Genomic DNA, 25,804 nt, shown 5'->3' with positions numbered 1-25,804 from the left:
CAATTTTAATAGCATGATGAAGAGAAACGGATCATCTCTAGTCTAAACTCAAGGCTGGTCTCAAAAGGTTTTAAACAGAACAATGCTCATTCATCCAATCTGCTCATTTGCATTTTCGTATAAAAACCTATCTTGGCCTTTACACCATGATATTAACAGGCTGCACTCTTCTCCTGAACGGATGATGGTGTAGTGGTAGCCATGTGGATAAGAATCTGCACTGGTAACAGAACTGGTATCAGGCAGGTTTGATCACATAGAGGGTTAAAATATGAAATAGAGATGTATTGCGATATCCTAAAACCATTCCACTTTTGAGCAAGGCACTTAACCCCAGATTGCTAAAGGGAATGTGCCTGAAATGAGTTCACTTTAAGGTGCTTTAAATTATCATCATAGCACTGTAGGGAAGCAAACCTGATGGTTCTTATCTCTGTAGTAGTTAGAAATCTGGATAATTGTAGAAAAATGATACCAGATTATTTGAATTGAGATTGTTCCTCGATTTCAATTCCAGCATGCAATGATTTCTTCCTATCAACATACCACGCAGATTAAACTACAAACTTGAATGCCAGTACAGACACATTAGAGGTATTTGAGGATGTTTTTAGAGGGACTAAAGCATTACTGACGCCTCTGACTTTTCTTTTTCTGCTTTCTTGGCCTCAATGATGCTGTTCAGCCTCTTCCTCTCCAGAATCTTCTGCAACTCTTTCTTCTCCCTGCAAGTAGAAATGTGGCATTTCAGCATGTATCCAAGCACACAAAACAGAAACAAACACACACAAAGCAATCATTTCTTACTTTTCACACACTTCCTTGAGTTTCTTGATCTGGGTTGCTTGGCATTCTTGGGCGATTTCCTTCAGCTTCTGATTGGCCTGAGACAGAAGCACAGAGTGACTAAGAATAAACAATGTTTATTGATTGTTGTGTCTTTGGGCTAGTGTTGTGTGTGTATTACCTCTTTAAGGTGACAGTGTTTAGTCTCCGTCTCTGTCCGATGTTGTGCTTGTCGGAGATCGAGAAGCTCCTGCATCTGCTCCTGTCTGAACTTCTCCGTCTGTTTCTGAAGTTCCTGATCCAGCTCGTTAAGTTCCCTCAGTGCATGCTCTTCAGATCCACTGCACACACACAAACAGCAAACACCCCCAAAAATAAAAATAAAAAAATAAAAAATACCATGGAAATTATGTAAAGTGATCATCAATCTACAATATTTTACACAAAGTGCCATTTTTAATTTGTCTTGGCAATCATTGTGCCATATGTTAGTTAGTAAGTTCGTTAGGTAGTAACCTTTATTTAACCTAGTTAAAACCCATTAAGGTTAAAAACCCTTTTGCATGAGACCTGGCCAAGAGGCAGCAAAAGATAATGAAGTGACATACAAATGTCAAATTAGTTTAAACTAGATCTGTCAGAATAAACGCGTTATCGTATGCAATTAATTAAAAAAGTTGAACGCATTCATTTTCTTAATCACGATTAACGCATTTACCATTAATACAGCATAAACCAGACTATACACTGGTTTAAGGGCAGAACCTTTGTAATGAGTCTGCCCAGAGTTATCACACTGACACACACACACAACAGCGCTTCCCTGTCAGTGATAAAATAATGGAGAAAGGACCTCTAACGCTATTTGATGTACAAAACAAGCCCAGATGTGACTAATTTTCAGTAGCATTTTAAATTACCACAGAAGCACGGCAAGTTTTAACTATCACCAAAATGCAGAATGAGAAGTTTTTGTCTTCTAGCCCTTTTTCTATGGTGAATTCAAAGTGGCGCTTGACGCTGGTGTTGCCACTCCAACACGAATCATGAACACAGTTTCACGATTGCTGTAACAAAGTGGATAGCTACAGTCTAACGGTAAATTAATAATGTGGAGGATTTGAGTTTAAGAGATTTTATGCGCATCGCAATGAATATGCAACCTATAGGGAGACTAGTTCTTTCAATTAGTCAAACTCCCACTTAGACTTTGGGAAACGTTTAATGTTACTTGAATTTGTGCTATTTTAGTGCATTTCTATCTTTATACTGTGGAAGGCTTTCTTTGGAAAATGTTAACAAATCATTATATTGTTACATATTGTTTTGTTTTCATTCCTGAGATGGAAATAAATGCATTTTGACAGGAAAAGAAGTATATATAGTGTAAAATTGAAGCACTTTAAAAATATGCGATTAATCGCGATTAACTATAGATGGGCTGGTTTGAGTATTTCTGTAACTGCTGATCTCCTGGGATTTTCACGCACAACAGCCTCTAGAATTTACTCAGAATGATGCCAAAAACAAACAAACAAAAAACATCCTGTGAGCAGCAGTTCTGCGGATGGAAATGCCTTGTTGATGAGAGAGGTCAACAGAGAACAGCCAGACTGGTTCATACTGACAAAGTCTACGATAACTCAGATAACTGCTCCGTACAATTGTGGTGTGAAGAATATCATCTCAGAATGCTATTCTGAGATGCGGGTTGGCGCTGTTTTGGCAGCACGAGGGGGACCTACATAATATTAGGCAGGTGGTTTTAATGTTGTGGCTGATCAGTGTATAACTAAATAAGACAGGTTACGTGATTACTACAAAGGATTACTGCAAGACGTGGTTTTCATGGAGATTTTGCAACTAAATAAAATTATAAATTTAAAATATTCCTCTCTGTTGGTCTGCGTGCAACCATTGGCATGTCTAAGGTTTCTGACCCAAGCTGACACTTGGAGGGTCTGACTCTGTCCTTTTCTTTTAATATCTCAAAAATCCTCATGAGAACTGAACATTCACCTAAATTTGGCTGCTTTACTTTTCTAAGTTCCTGACCTCTGCCCTCACTCTAACAGTTCTCTGAATTTTAATTACATTAAAACAAATGGTTGGCACAATATAAACCTGGCCAATGTTAATTAAGGTCAAAAGGTCCATTGGCTCTAAATTTGCTCACCTTTTCTTCAGACTGGGGCGCAACCGTTTCTCCAGCTGAATCCGTCTTCTCTGTAGCTCCGAGTTCAGCTGATTACAGCGAGTCTTCTGATCTTTACTGAGAGCCCACACCTGAAACACACATATCCACACACAAATAACTCAACCACTGATAACACATAATTAAAGGAATAGTTCACCCAAAAATGTAAATTCTGTCTTTATTCTCATGTTTTTCAAATCGCATAGTAAGGATGTTCAAAATAGACTAGTTGGAGGAGGGATGCTTGTCTGGCTAGTTGACTAATCTGTCATAGGGAAGCCCTGTATATTAGGCTAGTTTTGGGTTCACCTGACTCTGATCAGACACATTTCTATATAAGAGGCATTCCTGCATTCCAAAACTGCTATACGGCTGTTTGTAACACCATCTTAAAAACATAACGCTCATTGCAGGATGCTCAAAAACAGTGCAAGACGCACCACAAAGTCTGTTTGAGTAAAGCAGCATAAAAGTAATCCACAAACTCCAATGGTTTAATCCATGACTTCTGAAGCGATCCAATCGGCTTTTGGTGAGAACTCCTTTTTCACTAGAAATATTGACATCTTTAGTCTCCTTGGCAATCATGATTTCTAGCTAGATTACACTTCCTAGCACCATCTAGAGCTCTATGCATGCGTCAAGCACAAGGAAGTGTAATCGAGCTTGAAATCATGATCGTGCCTAGAGACTGCAATGGCAAGATGTACAGTGAAAAATTAGTTATATTTTGGTCTGTTCTCACCCAAAACCGATAAAATCGCTTATGGATTACTTTTATGCTGCCTTTATGAGTTTTTGGTCACATTCACTTGCATTGTATGGACCTACAGAGCTGAGATTTTCTTCTACAAATCTTCATTTGTGTTCTGCAGAAGAAAGAAAGTCATACACATCTGGGATGGCATGAAGGTGAGTAAATGATGAGAGAATTTTCATTTTTAGGTGAACTATTCCTTTACATTTCAGTCTGTTCATCACATAAAGCTATCGCATGGCTTCAGAAGTCTTATAAAGGGCACAAGTTGCATAGAGTACTTTCATGGTGCTCTCATTGTGCTTTTTTTTGTCCATTTGGAGCTTGACTGCCTGTGGTCACTATGAACTTTCGTTACATAAAAAAATTTACTCTATGAAAAAAAACAGCATTCTGGTTTCATTTTTGTTGCACTATGTAGTATATTTGACCTTTTTGATGTGTTTCTTTCGCAGCTCCTTGAGTTCCTTGCATTGCTTCCTTAACAGCTTCAGGTAGGAATTGTGCTGCTTGAGCTCTTCAATAGACTGAGGTTCAATGACTGCAAAACACACAAACACACAGTTTTTTTATGACCTACATCATCTCTCAGCTCTCCATGTTGGGGCAGCATGACGGACAAAGATGAGGGTGCGATGGTTAGATGATGGTTAGCGGGTCTTACCTTTAAGAATATTGTTGACTAGATCTTCTTTAGGCCCTAAAATATATTACATACAGGTCACTTGATAGACAGAACATGCATATTCATGAACAGACATCAATGAAGAACTGACAAGATTGGAAAATGAGAGAGAGAAGAACAGAGAAAGACAGACAGGGTGACAGCACATAAACAGCAGGAAAGATCTTTGAGATATCTGTGCAGAGGTTTGACCAAACCTGATGCAGGTGTGCTCATGACCTCATTGACTACAGGAGGGAGTGTTGAAGAAGGCATAGGAAAAATGGGGTCAACAGAGGTCACGCAGCTCGAGTCAAACTTGTCTCCTTCCTCTTGTTTTGAAGGGCCACCCTGCGATACACACACATGTAGTCATTTAATCAAACATTGGCTTTAAAGTCATTATGAAATAGCATCCTCGACCCTGTTTTCTTCTGTAATGGGACTTATTTCTGAGTGATAATTCAAGGCTACTTTTTCAATTCTATTGTTATTTGTTATTATACAACAGTCAGTTCCGGTCCTCGAAATCAATTGGACGAGAAGCATTCCAAGAGTGCTGATAGACCATCAGCACCTGGCTGCTTTATTGTTTGTATCACTCTGCTTGTGTTTGTGGCATTCCAAACTAACGTGTAAGAGCAGTGCAGCTGTGTATGAGTAGATAGATCTTTTTTTCAGGGATGAATTTTCATTCATCATTGTGACATTAAAGCCTTGAGCCAGCAGGTGGCAACAAAAGACAGTTGTGTGCTATGAGCAGTTGAGTTGATGTTGACAAACTCTGTTGACAGTCAGTGCACAAGTTTCTTTGAAGTCATCCAGAATTGACTCCATGATCGCTCTGATTACTACTACACTATAGCTGAGAAATAGAGTTAAACTAACAGCTTCAACATTACTGTTCATCACTGCAACCGATGCAGGTAATCTCACCCCCAGTCGCTTTCTCTTTCTCTCATAAACACACACACGTCTTTGTTTCTCCAATAACATTTTTGAAACAGTCCAAGCTGTTGTTATTAGTGAAGATGTGGTTTTTGAATTAGTAATGGAGGATTGGCCGCATCTTTCGATCTAGCAACGGCAGATCCCGAATCCATGGTGAAAGAATGTAGTTCCACACACATTTTTTTGGGACAGTCCTTAGTTTTTCCCTACTTATTTATTTATTTGTTTGTTGAACTGTTGTATAAATGCAATCTCACACTCGTAATCGTGATGCATTGTACATCTATCAGCACGGCTATGATTACCTGTGGCCTCGTGTCAACAGCCGTGTTGATGGATATACAGAACTCTTGCTCGTGTGATATTGCTTTATTGCGGTTTATTACACTTACGTTAACCTGCATGAAATTACAGCATTAAAGCTGAAGAGTGTAACTTTTTCAGTGTTACAATACTTTCTCCTATCCCAGCGACAACTATAAGTAAGCCATTCGTATGTTAATTTTGAAAAAATTGTAAAGACTGTGTCTCTGTGGCGCTTGTTTTGAGTGGTCCGTCCAGCTTTACAACACTGACTCAACCAATGCGTGAGTTGAGGGCAGGACTATCTGTTTGGACTATATAATGCAACTATTATATTGTTTAATTGCATTAGATTTGCTAAATGGAACCTAACTAATATAGTCACACACACACACAAAAACACATGGGACTGACCTCTGTGGGGTCCTCCATAAGTGCTAAAAGTTGCCTTTCTCTCTGGGCCAGCAGAGAGAGATGTTTGATGGGGTTTGTCAGAGCCTCAGCGTACTCTACACACATATAAGACATACAAAAGTAAGAGAAAGGACAACATCTAAATAAGACTCTGCCCCAAAGGATGGCTCTAAAATGGTGTGGTAAAGATCTGGAATGGTAACCGAAAGGTTGTCGGTTTCAATCTCTCACTGCAATGCACAAAATCAATGTCTTAGTGTTTTTGTTTTATTTTCGGGTAAAAATATCGAAACATCCTTAAAACAAGACAAAGTTACTTAAGAAACAGAATGACATAAGATATTAAATCTTGTTTTTAGAGAAATCGAACAAAATGAAGGGGGTTTCATGCTTAAAACAAGAAGAACAAAAAAAAGGAAAAAAATATTTGCAAACGAGGTAAGAAAAATTGACTTGTTTTCCCTTTGAATCAAGTTTTTTTTCTTACCCCATTGCTATAAACCTTTTTTGTTATAAGCATAAATGTTACTACATTTTGTTCGATTTCTCTGAAAACAAGGCAAAATATATGTCATGTTGCTTTTTAAGTAAATTCATCTTGTTTTAAGAATGTTTAGATATTTTTACTGGAAAACAAGACAAAAATACTATGAAAGAAAATAGTAAGAAAACTATTTTTTTGCAGTGTGGGTGACCCATAAGCCATCACCATTGTGCATTTGATCAAGACACTTTACCCCAAGTTGCTCCAGGGGGATTGTGTATTGTGAAGTTTCTATACAGTTTAAAAATGTCTGCTAAATGACTAAATACTACTAAAAAGATTTCTCTATTGCCACACTGCAAAATAAATAAATAAATAAATAAATAAATAAATAAATAAATAAAAAATACGGTAATGGCAGCCAAATTTTTATTAAATACATGTAGAATGTACAGGTTAAAGAATCAAACTGAATGACTAGTTAACAACTGACAACATAACGCTGTGACGTCGCTCTCTTTTGGACAGTAAACCAAACATGTAAATGGGAGAGTCTATATAGTCTATCAAAAAATGAAACCAAAACAAAACAAGGTGCTACTGTTAACGGCTAAAACTACATCCACATTAATCCGGATCAAATTGAAAATGGCATTTTCGTTTTAAAACACTCTCCGTCCACACTTCCATTTTCAAACGTTTTCCAAAAGTTGCTCGCCCACACTGAAATGTCTGAAATGCTTAAATTCCCTAACTGTGCATGTGAGAAAAAAAAAAGAATGAAGCATGGCCCTTGTTATTTCCATATACAGTGTAAAATGGAACTGTTCTCGTGTTCCGCCACCAGACAGCAATTCCAAGTAAACCTCCTGTCACCTTTGAAGGAATGCAATGTGAAAGTTGTACAAAGTAACATTTATCTTTAACAGCTAAAGTGGATAGCAGGCACAACAATGCCGCTACAACATGAGCCGTCATCTTGATTGTTTTGGGTTGAATGGATCACGACTGCATCACAAGACAACAAATATGTCATCGTTTTCAAATATCTCCATTTTCCCTGTCCACACTACAATGCGAAGATGGCGTTTTCATATTTATCCACTTAAGAAGTTTTTCGAAAAGCTACATTTTCACTGGTCTTGGTGTGGACAATAGGCCAAAACTCAGCTAAATTAATGCGTTTTCAAACAAAAATGTGATAGTGTGGACGTGGCCTAAAAGATATCAAAAACAGCCCAAAACAACCATTTCGGATTCACGAGTGTTATATTTCATACACACACCGAACAATAATTTAGGGGCTTAACTCCTGCAAATAAATGTGTCTTGTCACTCGAACTTTGCAATGTGTATGTGGCCTACAGGTTCAGCATCTCTCTACTGAACCTCCTGTTTTTAGTAATTATTTCATATGAATTAGGGTAGAAACTGAACAACTTGTTTCTCCTTGGTAATCATAGCTTGTGTAGTCCCATATATCACTCTCCTACCTTGGTGCTCATTGGGGATGTAGTCCTGCGCCTCTGTGTACACGAGCAGGGAGGACAGCATGAGCGGCTGATTCAGCTCATTCTTCAGACTGATGTAGTGGTACCCTGAAATACACCAGTACAATGTGAGCCAATAGATCTCTAGTGCAGTATGAGACTAGCAAGAAGAATTGTCTTGTTAGATCTTCATGACGTATTGGCACAAACCTGGGCGCAATGCCGATACAGGCAAGATGCGATGTCCAATAAACTTCCCGTTTTCCTCATAGACGGCTACTCTCAGAGATGCCAGGGTAGGCAACACCACCTAGGGAGTAATTAACAGAATACTCCATTTCTTTCATGACAATGTGTAGATGACAATGCATTAGCACAACAAAACTCTGGAGTCTTTAGTTATTTTTCCACCCCTTTGGCAAATAGTCAGGCAGAAGGCAAAAACCTCATTTATTTTTTTTATTTTTTTTTATAGATTTACGCTTAAAACCAGAAAAAAAACATTTCCTAATTGCCTATCGCGACCCATTTGGATAAGTTATATTCTAATGCATGCCAACAGCACTGAAATCTGAGAGCTATGGTGGAAGACCATACATTTTCAGTGAATAACAGTTCAAAAGATTTCGGCGTTTTCCTCACACAAAGCTATCCCATGGTTTTAGAAGACTTGGAATATAGCCTTGTCCACTTATAAGGTGCTTTTTTGTCAACTCGCCAACACCCGTATCTATTCACTTACACTGGATGAAAAAGAGCAGTGTGAACATTCTGTGTCAAGTTCTCTTTTTATGTTCCACTGAAGAAAGACATTATGGTTTGGGTTATAAAATGGAGGGTGAGGATGAAGAAAAAAAAAATAAAAACTTCAATATGTGAATGTATTTTTACTTTCATTTGTTACCTTGTTGAACACAAAAGTATCTTCATCCCAGACTGGGTCAAGAGAGTTATTGTTAGAGGTTTTCGTTCGATATTTCCTTTTAGTGTCTGCAGGAAGTCCAAACATGTCCACCTCCACATAAACACCGACCTTCTTATCATTCAGAAACTGCCCTGAGATGATCTGATTAAGTGAGGAAAAGGTGATCCGATCTTACATATCACATTTGCAATTTCAAAACAAAATCACAAAATGTAATTATAACTTCAAACAGTATGCTAAATTAACTATACAGTACCTTGATCTTGATTGTGTTGGCTACGATGCCATCCACAATATCCACAGTGAATGGGTCAAAGTGTTTGTCATTGCGTCTCATGAACTCTGGCTTTAACAGGTAACCACAGTGCCCATTATATTCAAACACGCCCATATTCAGCTGCATCGGCAAGTCTGAGACAGAGACAAACAGCGATAGAAGTCTGCTTTAATAGTGCTGACTTTTGAGAGGAAAAGAAGAAGATATTTCATCTAAACACAGTGGCCCAAAGACGAATTGGGACACTCAAGTCACACTTAAAAATGTTATGAATTTCTTTGCATTATTTAAGAAAATATCAAGGGAAGTGGCATTTATTGTGAGGAAAGACACAACAAACACCCCTTGGAAGAAAAACCTTTAACAAAAAGAAACTTATGTTTCAAATTATTAAGCGTTAGTTCTTGGTAAGACATTTTCTAAATCCAATGCAACTGATATTAAAACATTTTTAAGTGTGGCTTAAAAATTTATGAATGTGTCCAAGTGTCCAAATACTTTAAGGGCACTATATACGTATAGTTGAAGACACCTTAGCCAAATACATTTAAACTCAGTTTTTCACAATTCCTGAAATTTAATCATAGAAAACTTTCCCCGTCTTAGGTCAGTTAGGATCACTACTTTATTTTAAGAATGTGAAATGTCAGAATAATAGTAGAGAGAATGATTTATTTCAGCATTTATTTCTTTCATCACATTCACAGTGGGTTAGAAGTTTACATACACTTTGTTAGTACTTGGTAGCATTGCCTTTAAATTGTTTAACTTGGGTCAAACATTTTGGGTGGCCTTCCACAAGCTTCTCACAATAAGTTGCTGGAACTGGCCCATTCCTCCAGACAGAACTGGTGCAAGGACTCCTTGCTCGCACACGCTTTTTCAGATTGAGGTCAGGGCTTTGTGATGGCCACTCCAATACCTTGACTTTGTTGTCCTTAAGCCATTTTGCCACAACTTTGGAGGTATGCTTGGGGTCATTGTCCATTTGAAAGACCCAGGAGCTTTAACTTCCTGGTTGATGTCTTGAGATGATGCTTCAATATATCCACATAATTTTCCTTTCTCATGATGCCATCTATTTTGTGAAGTGCACCAGTCCCTCCTGCAGCAAAGCACCCTCACATCATGACGCTGCCACCCCCATGCTTCACGGTTGGGATGGGGTTCTTCGGCTTGCAAGCCTCACCCATTTTCCTCCAAACATAACGATGGTCATTATGGCCAAACAGTAAAATTTTTGTTTCATTAGACCGGAGGACATTTCCCCATGTGCACTTGCAAACTGTAGTCTGGCTTTTTTATGGTGGTTTTGGAGCAGTGGCTTCTTCCTTGCTGTGCAGCCTTTAAGGTTATGTCGATGTAGGACTCATTTTACTGTGGATATAGATACTTGTCTACCTGTTTCCTCTAGCATCTTCACAAGGACCTTTGCTGTTGTTCTGGGATTGATTTGCACTTTTCGCACCAAACTACGTTCATCTCTAGGAGACAGACTGTGTCTCCTTCCTGAGCAGTATGATGGCTGTGTGGACCCATGGTGTTTATACTTGCGTACTATTGTTTGTACAGATGAACGTGGTACCTTCATGCATTTGAAAATTACTCCCAATGATGAACCAGATTTGTGGAGGTCCACAATTTCTTTCCTGAGGTCTTGGCTGATTTCTTTTGATTTTTCCATGATGTCAAGCAAAGAGGCACTGATTTTGAAGGCAGACCTTAAAATACATCCACAGGTACACCACATCTCCTATCAGAAGCTAATTGGCTAATTGTCTAAAGGCTTGACATCATTTTCTGGAATTTTCAAAGCTGCTTAAAGGCACAGTAAACTTAGTGTATTTAAACTTCTGACCCACAGGAATTGTGATATAGTCAATTAAAAGTGAAAAAATCTGTCTGTAAACAATTGTTAGAAAAATTACTTGTGTCATGCACAAAGTAGATGTCCTAAACGACTTGCCAAAACTATAGTTTGCTAATATTAAATCTGTGGAGTGGTTAAAAAATGAGTTTTAATGACTTCAACCTAAGTGTATGTAAACTTCTGACTTCAACTGCATAAGGAATAAATGTTGTCTGAATATCTGACCGAGCGTCTGGAAGTTTAGCGCCACCATCTGGCAGCCCACGTTCCAGAAGAGTTGTGGCATGTAGTTACTGGAGTCAACACGAGTCCCTTTGGGGTAGATACGACTCAGCTGCTTTTTATTGTATCTGAATGCACATATTTTGCTCAGGAAGAACAATATTACTCAAACACACACACACACACACACACACACGTACAAACGTCTGAACCATGACATCATGGCCACATTTTTGAGACTGAGATTGTAAAGGATACTCTACAAACTCGCTGGGAGAGTTCTTCAGAGTGTCCATGCCTTTGGTCTCCACAAAAGATGACATCTCAAAATATTTATTCCTCTCTGAAAAGAATGAGATAGAACTCCATGTTATATTCTGTTGATATACTAACAGCTATGATGCTAAACATTCAAGCAATTAAAGACCCATGCGTGCACATACACACAGGATCACAGAATCATTACTCACTGGTTGCCACCTCAAAGGATTTGAATTTGACTGGTTCTATGTAGTTGACCAATGTGGACATCTCCTCAGTTGCGTTCACCTCACTGTATGCAGTACCCTTAAATAGAGAGACACATCAAATGCTTCCATGCCTGACTTACTATCCTGAGAAGTAATTCCTAAAGGGGTCATGTCATGCATTTATTTACTTTCTTTCCCCTGAGGTCCACTTATAATGTTAAAGTTTTAGTGCCAAAAACAGTGGTTCATGACCATTTTGTACTCTCTCTTTGACACTTAGTTTGACTGCCGGGTTAGATGGGAGAGAGACTGTGGAAAGTACGGATTGGCGTATCATAATTATTACCTCATCAGTGTTGTTGTGTTTCTTTGGATCGGGAATGGGTTCCTCTTCCTCCTCTTCATCACTCTCTCCATCGCCACGATCTATAAAGTAATAAAAAAGAATACGCACAGAAAGACAAACAAAATTAAATATACCCCATAAGTGCATTTACCACAAACTTCCATACTGGTACCTAATTGACATCAGTCTTCACCCTGATTGGTTGAGACCTTGTGTCAACTAGGCACAAACCCACCAATAGATTTGCGGATATCAAGGTCTTTGGCCATCCTCTCTCCAAGCTTCTCACCCCCATTGGACATGAGCTGGCCTACCTCCCCATCAGACAAAGGAGAATCTAAACACAAATCTTATAATGAATGGTTTTGAATCTAAAATTAAATGAGTAATGGCAACAACAAAAAAAAAGAACAACAAAAAAAGAAACTAGGCTATTTCATAACCACAAAAGGAGTTAAAAGTATGGAGGACAAAGTCTGCCAATAATAAACACAGATAAATACATTTTGTAAAAAAAAAAAAAAAAAAAAGAGAAGACATATAAATAAATACATAATCAAATGTGATGTACAGTGCATTCAGAAAGTATTCAGACCCCTCCATTTTTTTTCCCACATCAATCTACACTCCATTCCCCATAATGGCAATGCAAAAAACAGATTTTTTTATCTTTGCAAATATATTAAAAATAAAAAACTGAAATATCACATTGACATAAGTATTCAGACCCTTTGCTATGCATCCCATTTCTCTGGATCATCTTTGAGATGTTTTTACACTTTGATCGGGGTCCACCTGCAGAGCTCAGAGACAGGATTGTGTCGAGGCACAGATCTGGGGAAGGTTACAAAAAAATGTCGCCTGCACTGAAGGTTCCCAAGAGCACAGTGGCCTCCATAATTCTTAAATGGAAGAAGTTTGGAACAACCAGGACTCTTCTTAGAGCTGGCCACCTGGCCAAACTGAGCAATCTGGTGAGAAGGGCCTTGGTAAGAGTGGTGACCAAGAACCCGATGGTCACTCTGGTTGAGCTCCAGAGATCATGTGTGGAGATGGGAGAAACTTGCAGAAGGACAACCATCACTGCAACACTCCACCAATCTGGGCTTTATGGCAGAGTGGCCAGACAGAAGCCTCTCCTCAGTGCAAGATACATAAAAAAAAGCACCTAAAGGACTCTCAGTCTGTAAGAAACAAGTATGGTTTACCTAGGTACATTCAGTTACAGTGATATAAAATTACTTAATATAAGATATAAGATTTTGGTCAAATAGCCCACCTCTAAGTCATTATTCAACAGAGATCATTCAATCCCTTTTTGACTTGCTCTGTTCACAGGTATATTTTACAAATTCTAAATGCACCTCCACACCCATCTGTGGCTATATTTCAAGTCTGTAGACATATTTAAGTTTGTCAACCAAAAGATGTTACGGTGACCTCCAACTTTCACTCTGGAGCACTCTGTGCTCGATTGCAATGCCTGAAGTAGAAAACACGGCCCGTCATTACCATGCGGACAAATAAATGTGTAAATTAATAAATGTACATGTAAATGAGTAAATAAATACATGTTGAGATGAATACATGTGGAAATAATGTATAAATACATAAATAAGGAAACAAAAGTATAAATACTCAATTATGTCACATTTGAAAATTAATTTATTTCCAAGTACCCTTTATTTATTTTGTTTACATTTATTTGCAAATACATTTAATTATTCATTTTTATATTGGCAGACTTGGCCCTCCATACTAAAGTAGGTTTGATAGGTGTTGTTTTAGGCCATATCCACATTAACCAGTTTCAGTATGAAAACGATGACTGAAAACAAACTATGCAGTTACAGAAAGTGTTTTCGAAAGTATTCATTTTGGCAGAAGAAAACGCATTAGTGTGGACAAGGCCTTAGACATGGGCTGTTCTATATATACTTTAGAATGCTAACACAGACATTATCTAGCTAGTTAAAGGTTCACTTAGTATTTTTTATCTCATTAAAAGTTTTACAGATAAACAAATCCCCCTGTTATTGGACACTCAGTCATGCAAATGAATACATTAATCATAACTGATTGTGAATAGGGCATTTAAACAATGTCATCGGTAACCAAAAAGCTTTGTTCTTGCATGATCCTACATCCACAGTGAAAGGTGTAACTATTACGTCTAAGACCACTGAAATAACAGTCAGCACTACATAAATAAAAAAGTGTTACTGAGTGCACCTTTAACTAAATATTCTGAAATGACGATTTAAATGTGGCCATGAGAATAGAGCTGGTCAGGTTGTAGTCCAAAAACCCGGAAGACAATTCGCATTTTCAAGCCATGTAGATACAATAGCAATATTATCTATGGGGCTTTATAATGGCAGTTTTGGATTTAAAAGCAAAATGAAGTCTGAGGTAAACATTACTTGAAGATACTTTGACCTTGTTTTTCTACAACATAAATTACACACAGTCATACACCAAAAGTGAATTTTGAAGCAGTTGTGAGTTTTTAAAAAAGTATGTTGGTAACAAGTTGCTAGATAAGGACTACAATGGTTTTCCATTTCGTAAGGCACGTACACTTACATGCGTGTGGTATTTGTAGTCCTTATTTAGACTATGTGTAACTGATGTCCTAGTATCTTCAAGTAATGTTTACCACAGACCTTATTTTACTCCTAAATCCAAAACTGCCATTATAAAAAAAACGATAGGAAACTCCCATAGCAACCCATGGCGAATAAACTTTCCGGGTTTGCCTACAAATTGATGTCACAGCTGAACAGCTCTACAAGTGATGAACTAAAATTTTTTTTTAATGAAATAAGATGACTATGACTTTGATTTGAAAAAGGCTGGAATTTTTCGAATTCAGAAAGAACAGTTTTACCCTTTTACATGCTTAAATTTTTTTTTTTTTTTTTGCAAGACTGGATCAGGATATAGCGGAGACTGTGTGTGTGTGTTTATAAGCACACACCATTTAAAGGTGAGGACTGGTCATCCATGCCATCTTTGCGTCGGATGCTCCCTCCGTTAGATGCCTTGGGATCACGTTTCTTCTTGTTCTTGATTAGAATCTTCCCCATCAGCTCCTGGGGGCTTGGCAGTTGTTGACCAGGGACCAGCTGTAAAAACAACATGATTTTAAAGACTATTATCTGCTCTCACACTAAAGTAAAATATTACTGTACACTATTTCAATTTACACTAAGTTTCCCTGTGTATGGTTCTAAAGAACCGTCTTATGAAAACAAAACACGTTTAATGGTAACCACTGTTCTAGGGTTGGCGGACGGTGTTTCCTAACTAGGTGCAAAGCAATATAGTGACAAACAAGAAAAGCTGTCTCTTCCATGACCATGACAAGCGACAAGACCTTTTGTCTGTTGCCTGGTTTCTATTTCTGGCATGACATGCTGGGTAGCCCCTCCCACAGTGAAATCTTATTTGTCCAAAATCCTGCTTCGTATAACTGTATTTTAAATATCAAATATGCTCTAATTAGTTTTCATTTCCAGTATAAACATGCAAATTACTCGTTGCATTGTGGCTGGTTATGATGCGAGACTTATGACCTATGACTCACCGGATATTTCTCCAGTGGATCAATGAGCAGTGCATCCCCGAACATAGAGCGGCAGTACTCTGCCATCTTAGCCTGCTGCTTTGCTCTGAAGAGAACATAATGACACAGAAGAGAGAGAAATAGATACAGACAGCAGTCTCAGACAGATGTATGATTCATACACATGCGTGCACTTGTGCCTTATACTTACGAGTCCACATGATTCTCAAAGGACAGGATGAGGGGGTAGGGAGACGTTTTGAATGCACTTTCAGCAATGGCCTCAATCACCTCCTAAAGTAAGAGAAAAGGAAACGTTTTAAACTGATACTACAAACACTGTACACACACTCTTCTGTTACAGTTCAGTCCACTTGCAAAAATGCTTCTTATTAGTTTCATAATAAATTGTATTATGAATTGTATTTAAACCCACATTGTATTTAAAGTTTGTCTCAAATATTTGGACCCACTGCATACACGATGAGCCAAAACATTATGACAGGTGAAGCGAATAATGTTGATCATCTCTTAACAAGGCCACATGTCAAGGTCTGAGTAGATTAGATGGTAAGCGAACAATCAGTTCTCATAGTCAATGTATTGAATGCAGGAGAAATGGGCAGGAGCAAAGACCTGAGCGACTTTGACAAGGGACAAATTTGTTATGGCCAGATAACTGGATCAGAGCATCTATGAAACAGCAAGGCTTGTGGGGTGCTCCAGGTCAGCAGTGGTGAGTACCTACTGACAGTGGTCTGAGGAGGGACAAACCACAAACCAGTGACAGGGTGTTGGGCAGCAAATGTTCATCAATGTGCAAGGGCAACGAAGGCTATCCCGTTTGGTCCGAATCGACAGAAGGTCTACTGTGGCACAAGTCACAGAAAATTTTAATGATGGTTATGGGAGTAATGTTTCACAACACACAGTGCATCGCACCCTGCTGCGTATGGGGCTGTGTTGCCACAGACCTGTCAGAGTGCCCATGATGACCCCTGTCCACCGTCGACAGTGCCTACAATGGGCACGTGAGCATCGGAACTGGACCTTGTAGCAGTGGAACAAGATCGCCTGGTCCGATGAGTCCCATTTTCTTTTACATCATGTGGACTGCCGTGTATGTGTGCGCCATTTAACTGGGGAAGTGATGGTAGCAGGATGCACTGTGAGAAGACGAGAAGCCGGTGGAGGGAGAGTGATGCTCTGGGCAATGTTCTGCTGGGAAACCCTGGGTCCAGCCATTCATGTGGACGTCAATTTGACACATGCCACCTACCTAAACATTGTTGAAGACCAGGTACACCCCTTAATGGCAATGGTATTCCCTGATGGCAGTGGCCTCTTTCAGCAGGACAATGTTTGCCACACTGCACACATTGTTCAGGTATGGTTTGAGGAACATGATGAAGAGTTCAAGGTGTTGCCCTGGCCTCCAAATTCCCCCAGATTTCAATCCGATTGAGCATCTGTGGGATGTGCTGGACCAACAAGTCCAATCCACGGCTTGACCTCGCAAATTACAGGACTTGAAGGATCTGCTGCTAATATCTTGTTTCCAAACACCACAGGACACCTTCAGGGGTCTTGTAGAGTCCATGCCTCAGCGAGTCGGCGCTGTTTTGGCAGCACATGGAGGACCAACAGCATATTAGGCAGGTGGTCATAATGTTTCGGATCATCAGTGTATTTGAAAGGGTAAATGGAGGTATGGTAACCATCAAATGTTTGGACCCACTGTATATTTGAAAGGGTAAATGGAGGAATGGTAACCGTAAGCCCACCTTGAATGGAATCTCAGTGGTCATGGTGAAACCGTGCGTGATGATTGGTTCTTCTTCAGGTGGGCGGCCCTTCCAGCAGTCCAGCTCTATACAGCGGCACCCTGTCAGCAACACCTGGCGATACATCTCTACTGATGACAGACCTGTCAACTGCCCCACTGCAAGAGGAGAGATCAGACAAATGCTTAAGTTTGTGTTTTTATAAGCATATCTGTGTCTGTTTAAGAGTGTTTGTGTATACCTGTGAGGTAGGTGTTGTGTGAAGAGTTGATGAAATAGTGCGACAGGGGTTGATTCATGTCATCGATGATATCCAACCTCTCAGGAGGAACCACAGAGTTCTCTTCCCCACCAAGATACTTTGTGAAGCCCATCAGGGAGATCTGATCTGCTCACACATGGACATATACACAAACCATTATCAATAATATTATCATTATGGCCAAAATGTGGACACCCAAACATCACACCCATATGTGCTTGTTAAGCATTTACATTCAAAACACCAGGCATTAATAGGGATCTAGTCCTCCCTTTACTGATATGACAGCTTCTGCTCTTCTGGAAAGGCTTTCCACTAGATGCTGGAGCATGGATGAAGGGACACAAGAGCATCTGATGTTGGTCGATGTGCCCTGGCTCACAGTTGGTGTACAATTCATCCCAAAAATGTTCAGCTGGGTTCAGGTCTTGGTTTTGTAGAGGCCAGTCACGTTCTTTCACACCACACTCAGTAAACTTTTTCTTGGCTTTGTATACAGTGACATTTAAATGCCCAATTCTACTAAAAATGTTTGTCAAAGGAGATTGTTTGGCTGCATGCTTGATTTTATTACTGGGTGTAGATGAAATAGCCAAACCCACTGAAGTAATAATTCACCCAAAAATTACAATTCTCTCATCATTTACTCACCCTCATGCCATCCCAGATGTGTATGACTTTCTTTCCTCTACAGAACACAAATGAAGATTTGTAGAAGAATATTTCAGCTCTGTAGGTCCATACATGGCAAGAGAATAGTGACCAGAATTTTGAAGCTCCAAAAAGCACATAAAAGCAGCAGTCTCCTTGCTGATCATAATTCCAAGATCGATTACACTTCCTAGTGCCATCTAGCTTGAAATCATGATTGTGCCTAGAGACTGCATGGCAAGATGTACAATACAGTGAAGAAAAGAGTTACATTTTGGCATGTTCACACCCAAAATAGATTTGATCACTTCAGAAGACATGGATTAAACCACTGGAGTCTTATGGATTACTTTTATGCTGCCTTTATGTGCTTTTTGGAGCTTCAAAATTTTGGCCACCATTCACTTGCATTGTATGGACCTACAGAGCTGAAATACTCTTCTAAAAATCTTTGTTTGTGTTCTGCAGAAGAAAGTAAGTCATACACATCTGGGATTGCATGAGGGTGAGTAAATTATCATTTTTGGGTGAACTATTCCTTTAATTAAAAGGGGGTGTCAACATACTCTTGGCTTTGCAGTGTGCTTTTTGTGTCATGTGTGTGTGCATTTGTACCTCTCTCTAGCTGGCTGGCGTTGGTCTCATATTTCTCCATGAGCTGGCGGATCTGTTCTCGTTTGAGCGGCGGGTAAAGTACCTCGTTTAGCCGTGAATCTCTCTGTCTGCGGTTTATAAAGTCCATCAACTGATCCAGAGATAGGAAGGGCTTTCCTTTAGAGCCTCTGCATACACAAACAGTAAAGCATACACCTGTCATCAACACTGTGCGAAACACCTACATGTTCCTTAAACGCTGTAAATACTGGTTAAGACTAGAGCTGTCGAAATTAACATGTTAACGCATCACATTAACACTCTAATCACATTAGCATTATGAATACTGGTTGGAATAGGGCGGAAGATTTGCTATGTGTCGGGACATTACACTGACATACACACCAGAAACCAATACCCACACTTGCATTCTTGCCCAAGTCTGCAAGACTGTCCCATGTCTGAAACATGCTAAAGATCAGTGTATTTATCCCACACTAAATCCAAACTAGCCTAAATACCGCTTCTACGATCTTTCAGGGTAAGTGTATCCCAGAGCCTTCCTGATTAAGTAGCGTATTTCACCAAGATGTTGTCAAGGAAAGCATTTTAATGCAAGTTATTCATTATAATATATCCAATAGATAAGTTAAAAAAGAAACATATGTTATGGGTGTGTGTATATATATATATATATATATATATATATATATATATATATATATATATATATATATATACATACACACACACACACACATATATATATATATATATATATATATATATATATATATATATATATATATATATATATATATATATATATATATATATATTCAATATAAATCTTTATTTTTTTTTACCACTGGTTGGTATGACCAAATAGCAGCATCACAATTACTAAATATGTATTTTTTAGTAATTAAGAACTCTTTGTTCTTCTTCTCGCCTAATACTGACCTAATTTAGTTTGCTCTTGCCTAATACTGCTGGTGGTTTTGGCAATTTATCAGCCAGTGTGTCGAATTATATATTTTAATGCTTTTATTTTTTGTATGAAACCACATACTGATAAGTTGTGTAAAGTAGTCTTTGGTTATCTTATATAAATGACAAGCCAAAGCATATCATTTAAAGGGTTTACATTAGTAGCTTTTAATGGATCACACAGGTCTATAAAATTACGTTTTTGTGCCATGTATTGAGGAACAAAGTAGAAAAAAATTGCTTCTATTTCATATTTTACAGCAATTATGGATGACAAGTATTGAAAATATAAAGGACTTAAAAGAAATAACTTTTACAATTAATTTTAACTACGTATTTAGTTTGTTATTATTTTACGTTGGCTTTTTAACAGTCACCACTACCAACAACAATCAGTCTTCTGGGAACAACTAAAAAACCGGGACCAACATTGTTAAGTCTATGAGTGTGCTAACGTGCAATCAAAAGTCAAACGCACACTTGCAGTCTTCACGTCTACTTTCACACTGTGGCCAAACACAGGAAATATGTAAGACGAGTGGGCAACTAGGCAAGTACAATGACTGCGAATGTGGGTATTGGGACAGGAACATACAACAGCGATTCTGTGTCAATGACAAAGTGATAGAGTAAGGACCTCTTAACCATAATCTTTTGTGCAAAACAAACCAAGATGACTTGCTTGATTCGAGCATCAGCATTTCCCCGGCGTCGTGTTGCAGTTTTGTCTTACCGGACAATTTGAATTAAGTATCATAACGTGGACAGTGCCAGCACTAAAAGCAAAACAAAACGTTCTCTGCAAGCGCTTTTCATGTGGAGTTCAAAGCGGCGCTAATCATGTAAATGCGGCTTCACGATTGCTATAGCAAAGTGTATAGCATTGTGGAGGATGAGGGTTTAAAGGGGCCATATTATGCAAAATCCACTTTTTAAGTTTTTTTTTTAACATAATTATGAGTCCCCAGTGTGTGTAGACAACCACAAAACATGGTAAAAGACCATCCCCTCGTTTCTTTCCTTTCCTCATCAATAGAAAACAGTGTCAAAAGGGGAAAGGTACCACCCACGGCTGGCGAAGAGATCTGCCCAAGTAGCTTAGATCTGCCCTCATTAAAACCTGAGCGAGCATAGCACAGTCCGCCATATTTATCTCCTCGCTAGAGACACTTGTGCTAACTCGAGAATGTCCCAGCTACGAGGTAAACACACCAAATGTTCTGTCGTTGGCTGCAAGAGTGAACACAAGAGTCTTCATGTACTCTCGGCATCTGAGCCACTGAAGACCCAGTGGACTAGTTTTATTTTTTATGGCAATGTGCCCACAACAATAGGAAAATCCCAATATGTTTGTGCAAACCATTTTACATCAGACTGCTTCATCAACGAGGGTCAACACAAGTCTGGATTTGCTTCCAATCTAAGGATCAAGGATGGATCGATACCAACTCTCCATGACCCAACTTCAGATTTGTAAGTCGTAAGTTTCGCACTTTATACTTTTTAATGTTTGCAATTTGGCTTTCTGGATTTGCTTGTTTGCACGTTGCGCGAAAAATGCTTGTTGTGAAAACATTGTGCATTGTGTAACGTAGCAACTCATTTCACAGTTTCCACATGAGCACCTGTACCACAATTAAAATATGAGCATTATACTAAATGTATCATGCCACGATACTGCGCTTAGCAAATGTCATTACAGTACTTAATGTGTGTTGCTTATTGAAGTAGTACTGTTCCCTACAATGGAAAGCAGAGAAAGCTAAAATTGGCGTTAGACACCGAACAACACATTATTCATCGTAGCAAAACGCAAATTCGTCAAACAAGTACGGCTGAACTCCGGTGTTGTCTCAGGGGTATCCATGGCACCAGCAGGAAAGGCACAGTCCACTTCCAGAAAGGAGTATGGTGAGCAGCAGCTCTAAAGCTACAGACACTAAAACAACCCGTTTGGAACAGGGCTACAAAACAGGGGTATACAGCCATGGTAGAATAAACGATCTGTGAGGTATTTTGAGCTGAAACTTGACAGACACATTCTGGGGACACCTGAGACTTATATTACATCGTGCAAAAAGGGGCATAATATGTCCCCTTTCAGAGATGCATTGCCCATTGCAATGAATAGACAAACTACAGGGACTAGTTTTTTTAAATAGTCAACCTCCCACTTACACTTTGGGAAACATTGAATGTTCCTTGAATTGGTGTTCTTTTAGTGGGTTTCTGTCTTCATACTATGGAATGCTTTGTTTGGAAAATGTTAATAAAACATTGTCACAAATTTAATATGCATTTTTTTTTCTAAGAAGGAACTAAATGCATTTTGACAGGAATAGAATAAGGCAAATTTCAGAACTTTTAAAATCAGCGATTAATCGCAATTAACTATGATAAACCATGTGATTAATCATGATTAACTATATTTTAATTGATTGACAGCACTAGTTAGGACATATCTGTGTGGCTGTTCACTCACAGCTCCACAAAGATGCGCTCCACCTCTGGTCTGGGACTCAGCTTGCTGAGGAAGTTTTGGAACCTGTCCCAGGTAAAGTCATCTGGCTTTATACCCTCGGCCTGTGGAATAAAAATTACATAATTTATGAAAAAAACATTTAATTTATTTCCAAGTTTAGATCAGAATTTGAATCCCAGATTGACTGACAGAAAGAGTGATGGACACAGAGGAAAAGACAGAATGATGGAGATCAATACATATGCTAGCTACAATAACAGAGGAGATCAAATGAGTAGAAACACTGAATAAATGATTTAAATGAGAATGAGTCATCAACCTTCAAAGTTTTCCATTTTTAAAGACTTTTACAGTAAGTTATATAGCTGATAACAATAACTGTTTACAAGTAGTAAGTATTTGAAGGAAATTTCAAAGGGAATATATCATGGAAAACTCTCTCTTTTTTGATATTTTCATTATTCAGCAACTCATATTAGATAGATTCATATTATATGTGTTTATTTAGTTGCTTATATTCACAATGCTGAAGCCCAGCATCCCAAACTACATCTTGCAGTATCCTTTGAGTTGCATGGGAAGCCCAACGGCCCAAAAGAGGAACAAAACTGCTATGCGGACCCATATCCACGTGACCCACTGGACTGTACCTAAAATCACTGCACAGATGAATTTGGGCAGCACTGTAATCTGACCCAGTCTGTGGGTTGCGCAAATAAATCGAGTTGTGCTGTGTGGTTAAACTGGGTAGTGCAGTGCCACTTGCGCTTTAGTAATACATTTTGATCTGCTTTTTCCTCTCTAAACAATGTTTACTGATCTGGCACAGTGACTGAAAAGGCACTTCATTTCCAAAAAGTTCCTGACCACTAATGCAGAATACAGCTCATTGAAGTGTCTTGATGCATCATTCAACCAGCAGAGGACAGTGTTGGACAGTAAACAGGTTTACATGTGGACACAATCTCAGTGTGCTGATCTAAGAGCAGCTCTTCTGTGTCTGAACTCTAAACTGAACCATAAAAGGAGAAGAGTGACTGATCACAGATCAACATAAAGTGACAAGGAAAAAGAAAGGATTATACAACATGTGACATGTGAGAGGAGAAAGTGAGAATAAAAAATAAGGTTAAAGAGAAGACAAGTGAGATAAAGAAACAGACATTTGAGGAATAATGAAAGAGTTCTTAGGAAGTGTGGATTACTTGGACAACAAAGTATTTTTGCTATAGTACTTTTGAGAGAATTAGAGAGGGAGGGAGAGATGGAGATTCGTCTCATGAAAGCTCTGCAGACAAGACAGTGAAGGGTAAAACTATAATGGTTTAATGTGTAATAATCACTGACTGGTGCACGAATGATTACCCTGTTATTGACGAGACCGCAGTGTTCCAGCGCAGTCTCCACACGCTTCTTATCCGAGAACATTTTCAGGAAACTGCAAGAAGTGAAAGAGAAAGTCAGAGAAGAAGTGAAAACAAGGAGTGATGAAAGAAGTGGCACATTAATAGTGACAGCCCTAAACAAATGGTAACATAACTGTGTGTTTGAGTGAGACAGCTTGTGTTCACTTACTTCTTCACAGGGATTTTCCCATCCTGATTTACCTGCAGCTTTAGCTTAGTGTAACTGAAGAAAGAAATGACAGAAAACACAAGACAGTGAGAGAAAGATAAGTCAATAAGGTTGATTTTGTTATCTATGAACTTTTGATCATAACTCTACACCACTATGATCACTTGCACAGATAAATTTAACAGAATTTAATGTGATTCTCCTACAGTTGCCATAAATCACTGTATCATCAGAATAAGGAGTGATTTATTTTAAAGGTCATTAAGTTGACGCCCAAACCCTGTCTGTAAATGGGACCCTATGACTTGACCTAATCCAAATGGTACTATTCACCCTCAAAAATGAATTTTCTATTATAATTTACTCACCCTCATATAGTTTCAAAACTGTATGACTTTTCAGTGTAACACCAAAAGAGAATTTATGTCTGTCAAGCTCCAAAAACAAAAAGAAAAATACCATATCAAAAGTATCATAAAACTACTACATACAATTCATATTCCAAGTCATCTTAAGCCATAAGATATCTCCGTGTGATACACAGATGCATTTCAATTTAAGCCGTTATTCACATATAATGTTCTTGTACACCAAAGCTCGTGTCAAGCCCACGTTCGTGTCCAGAATTTAAAAATGGCATCGCACATTCTGTTACTACTCACTCAAGAACCAATGCCATTTTGGCGTCATCGACATAGAAGCACCATTTTTAAACCTGGATGTGAATGTGGGCTAGATGGAAAGATGGTCAGTGAATAACAACTTAAATTTCAGTCTGTTCTTTACACCAAGCTGACAAAAACACACACACACAAAAAAAAAAAAACGGATGTTGCTTATAGAGATGTGCACAAGTAATTAACTAATCGAGTACTCGTTCTGCATCAGCAAGTCAACTATTAAAACCATTACTGGAATATTGCAAATTGATTATCCTTTGGGCATTTGCCTGGCGTGGGCAATGCTGAATTATCCTGTACTTCACCTCTAAGTCTCTCACCAAATCTTGCAGTTAAAACTGAGTTCACTAGGGGTGTTTGTGGATGTGTGTCATCAAGGTGTTATTTGAGAGATTTAATGGCGTCTGCGCTTTCAAGCAAAGCCAAATGTGGCAATACTACTAAAATTTAGATTCTTATTGAATTATAATCTGTTGATATTTGGTTCTTGTTGGAGTTATGCATACCTACAGATCTGTTTTTATGGTGGAAAGATAATGCGAAGCGGTACAAGAAACTTGGAAGCTTATCAGACTGGTATGTGCCTTAAATATCTGAACAAGGGCAGAGCGCATTTAATAAAAAGCCACCTTTCACCACTTGTTTTTCTGATGAATAACGTGAAATGATAAAAATGTGATAGCTTATATGTATACTCAGAGTTTACATATGTGCATTACTCTAATACCATCATTAATGGTTTCTATTTAAGCTCCAGTTGAGTGCAAATGTTTATAATGTTATTTTTAAATCTCTTTTTTTTATCTTCATTATCATTAACGCATGTTGTTAATTTTATTTATTTTTTCCCAAAAGAAAAACATAGTTTGTTGAAGTAAGCTTATTTTTAAACCAACATGTAATAATATACATTTCAAGTACATGTCATACTTAATATTATTTTTATTTAATTTTTTTGGACTTTTCCCTTTTTCTCCAAATTTGGAATGCCCAATTCCCAATGTGCTTTTAAGTCCTCATGGTCGTGTAGTGATTCGCCTCAGTCCGGGTGGCAGAGGACGA

At 38.5% G+C, this 25,804-nt stretch overlaps 1 protein-coding gene across 2 annotated transcripts in view; it reads right to left on the bottom strand.

Moving 5' to 3' along the window:
• Positions 1 to 25,804, bottom strand: part of LOC127416509 (1-phosphatidylinositol 4,5-bisphosphate phosphodiesterase beta-3-like) — an 85,682-nt gene that overhangs the window by 7,134 nt on the left and 52,744 nt on the right. The window contains exons 6-31 of one of the 2 annotated variants that reach the window (XM_051655931.1): positions 24,063 to 24,116; positions 23,853 to 23,925; positions 22,488 to 22,588; positions 19,037 to 19,203; positions 17,750 to 17,896; positions 17,509 to 17,666; positions 15,936 to 16,018; positions 15,746 to 15,830; positions 15,137 to 15,284; positions 12,392 to 12,493; positions 12,157 to 12,236; positions 11,811 to 11,907; positions 11,599 to 11,683; positions 11,344 to 11,468; positions 9,228 to 9,382; positions 8,951 to 9,112; positions 8,257 to 8,356; positions 8,050 to 8,154; positions 6,073 to 6,167; positions 4,623 to 4,755; positions 4,405 to 4,440; positions 4,172 to 4,281; positions 2,963 to 3,072; positions 968 to 1,127; positions 808 to 884; positions 645 to 725 (exon numbers count right to left, since the gene is read on the bottom strand). In XM_051655931.1, coding sequence (XP_051511891.1) covers positions 645 to 725; positions 808 to 884; positions 968 to 1,127; positions 2,963 to 3,072; positions 4,172 to 4,281; positions 4,405 to 4,440; positions 4,623 to 4,755; positions 6,073 to 6,167; positions 8,050 to 8,154; positions 8,257 to 8,356; positions 8,951 to 9,112; positions 9,228 to 9,382; positions 11,344 to 11,468; positions 11,599 to 11,683; positions 11,811 to 11,907; positions 12,157 to 12,236; positions 12,392 to 12,493; positions 15,137 to 15,284; positions 15,746 to 15,830; positions 15,936 to 16,018; positions 17,509 to 17,666; positions 17,750 to 17,896; positions 19,037 to 19,203; positions 22,488 to 22,588; positions 23,853 to 23,925; positions 24,063 to 24,116 — 2,829 coding nt within the window. Of the gene's footprint in view, positions 1 to 635; positions 726 to 807; positions 885 to 967; positions 1,128 to 2,962; positions 3,073 to 4,171; positions 4,282 to 4,404; positions 4,441 to 4,622; positions 4,756 to 6,072; positions 6,168 to 8,049; positions 8,155 to 8,256; positions 8,357 to 8,950; positions 9,113 to 9,227; positions 9,383 to 11,343; positions 11,469 to 11,598; positions 11,684 to 11,810; positions 11,908 to 12,156; positions 12,237 to 12,391; positions 12,494 to 15,136; positions 15,285 to 15,745; positions 15,831 to 15,935; positions 16,019 to 17,508; positions 17,667 to 17,749; positions 17,897 to 19,036; positions 19,204 to 22,487; positions 22,589 to 23,852; positions 23,926 to 24,062; positions 24,117 to 25,804 lie in introns of both variants that reach the window. The other variant, XM_051655920.1, reaches the window with a different exon arrangement.

Source organism: Myxocyprinus asiaticus, chromosome 2, assembly GCF_019703515.2.
Source record: "Myxocyprinus asiaticus isolate MX2 ecotype Aquarium Trade chromosome 2, UBuf_Myxa_2, whole genome shotgun sequence".
NCBI lineage: Eukaryota > Metazoa > Chordata > Actinopteri > Cypriniformes > Catostomidae > Myxocyprinus > Myxocyprinus asiaticus.
The sequence above is the reverse complement of the archived record's forward strand: the minus strand, read 5'-3'. Positions and strand labels throughout refer to the sequence as shown.